The 2,500-nt window shown below is 31.6% G+C and overlaps 1 protein-coding gene across 1 annotated transcript in view; it reads right to left on the bottom strand.

The window, feature by feature from the left end:
• Positions 1 to 987: 987 nt before the first annotated feature.
• LOC127833285 (uncharacterized) overlaps positions 988 to 2,500 on the bottom strand; it is an 8,604-nt gene continuing 7,091 nt past the window's right edge. The window contains exon 5 of the mRNA XM_052358459.1: positions 988 to 1,134. Within this exon, the coding sequence (XP_052214419.1) occupies positions 1,104 to 1,134 (31 nt within the window). The 3' untranslated portion in view covers positions 988 to 1,103. The remainder of the gene's footprint in view (positions 1,135 to 2,500) is intronic.

The raw sequence follows: 2,500 nt of genomic DNA, 5'->3' as shown, positions 1-2,500 counted from the left end.
ACAATAGAATATCAAATCGCTTAAAAAGCTGTAAGTTCAGGTTGTATTTACATGTCAACAATTTCATTCTGGCGTGATGGCTTGTTCAAATAAGGTAACCAACAGAACTAAAACAAAAGACTAGATTAAAACAAATAAGACATTTATCAACCTTTCTGTCGTTCTGATAAATATATTTGTTCTTATGTAAGTAACCTTTACACTTGGAAACATTCTAGCCCGAAGGAACGACATAATATACCAACCAGAACGACAATAGCGGCCTGTTGTTCGTGCGTATTGAAACTTACAATTTTCTAAAAGCCTCAACGACATGTCAACAATCAATCACCACACATTTATTAAACATATTTCTTGATCTGATGGTCAACAACTGACCAGTATGAAGATATTTCTAATGTGCGCTTACTGCACAGATTGTAAACACGTCCATATCAGCGTATGGATAGAATTATACTCGTTAATTGTCGCAGCTTTTCTCATATCAATAGAGAAAAGGCATTAACCCAGGTGTTGTACATATAACACATGAGGTTCTTTGTTATTCATGCATAACCTGCATAAATTATGTTATCAATAATATAAGTATGATACGTATTACCTTCTCGAAATGTTTGATTTATTTTGCAGGCGATTATTGAATAGTAATGTTTACTGTTTTTAAAAACATATCAACGAACAGGTCATTATAATATATTCACTACACGTGTACCGTTTAACTATCAGCACTGCAATACCCATTATTTGCGGCTGTAATTGTTCAGTTTTTTTTTCATTATTGTTCTATGGTAAAAATATTTAGCATATTCCTTTCAAAACAGGCACAAGTTCAGTGCATTTTATCTGTGCATATACGTTTACTTAATTTTTAATGATTGTCCACCATCTTAATATTGTTGCCGAATTTCAATTGCTATCCGGATTGTATTCAAAATTACAACCAACGAAAACCAGTCTGTACTTCATGTTCCATCATATGCTTAAGTCTAATGTCTATATCAACGAAACTTCATATATACATTTCTATACATTTCATTAAACAGATTGTTAGTAAAAGACTATTTCACGACATATAATACATCTTCATCTTGGTGACCAATATGCTAGAAAACGCTAGAGTAGTTGATACTGTTTCTGAAATGAAATGAATGTAAATAGATATATATTATTTAAAGATATATATTTACATATGAAATTTTTTAAATAAACTTAAATCTAATGAGATTCATTGTTTCATACACACTTTAGTAAGTGAAAGCTTATAATTGTAATGCATATATTAGACTGCCATAAGTTATCAGGGGGACAAACGCATACGTGAGCTTTAAAGAAAGACAGTACCAAAAATGGGTGTTAAACCATTTTTTAGACAAATAATTAGATATTAGAGATGAAACGGCATCGAATAAATGACATTTTTGTGATTTTAGTTTTATTTTACTCTACGCGTGCATCAAAACTGTGTATTATAAGAGAAACTGATAGTTGTACATCCAATTTTTGTAGACAACATAATTGTGAACGGTTTTCCTTCAATAACTTGTTGTCCAGACGTCAAAGATAATGAAACAAAAAACCGAGGGAAGTACAAATACCGTTCAGCCGAAAGGGCGTATTCATTTAAAATAAAGATAAATACAAAGTGGCGTACCGGTTGAAAATATTCGCTACGAAAAACACAAAAAATACGCCATATTGGAAGTAAGTTCCAAGTAACCTCACTTAAACCCGGTAAGCTCCCTTATATGGATGCCCCCCCCCCTCTGGTTATGTTATATGAAGACAAAAACTTAGCAAACGGAGTCAAATCAAATATAATGTACCGTCAACATTGAGATTGTTTTACACAGATTTGTAATTGCCATTTGAAATCGTTGTTGTTGTTTTTTTTTTGTTAACTTGTACGAATTGATTACCAATAAACATCAATTTATAAATTAATTAATTTACTTAATTCTAACTTAACTTTCTATTGGCTGTTAACATTGTGATCGTGTTAAGTCATGCAAATGATATCCTGCAACCTTGAAGTGTTATGCAGTGGCTATTTCAATAGTACTTCCTTCATTAATCATCAGTTAATATTATCAATTGTACTAGTGAAATGAATTTAAATGTATCTTGAGATTAAATCAATGTTTACGTTCTTACTTTATATCCGCCCTGCTGTAATGCCAAATGTGTAGACAAGACTTGCCGATCATAAAAAGCAAGTTTTTATGGAGATTTGTTTTATCAAAGTAAAAAGAATACTTCATTGTATAATGTCATTTATGAACACGTAACAAAAACTGGCCATTGTGTTAAAATGTTATGACAATTCAACCTGTATAATCACTTACATTTTGTCTAGTGGTTCAATGCATGGCAACTTTTTTCTTGTCATCAACTTAGGACCGTATTGTATTATAAGGGTTTCCCACCTGCTGGTTTAGCTGCAGTTTCGCGTTTAGTGTATTTTACCAATCAGTATACTTTTCTATCTTTTGATGTACATTAT

This window comes from Dreissena polymorpha, chromosome 6 (genome assembly GCF_020536995.1).
Source record: "Dreissena polymorpha isolate Duluth1 chromosome 6, UMN_Dpol_1.0, whole genome shotgun sequence".
In the NCBI taxonomy this organism is placed as follows: Eukaryota; Metazoa; Mollusca; class Bivalvia; order Myida; family Dreissenidae; genus Dreissena; species Dreissena polymorpha.
Note: the sequence above shows the minus strand (reverse complement) of the source record. Positions and strands in the feature narration are given on the sequence as shown.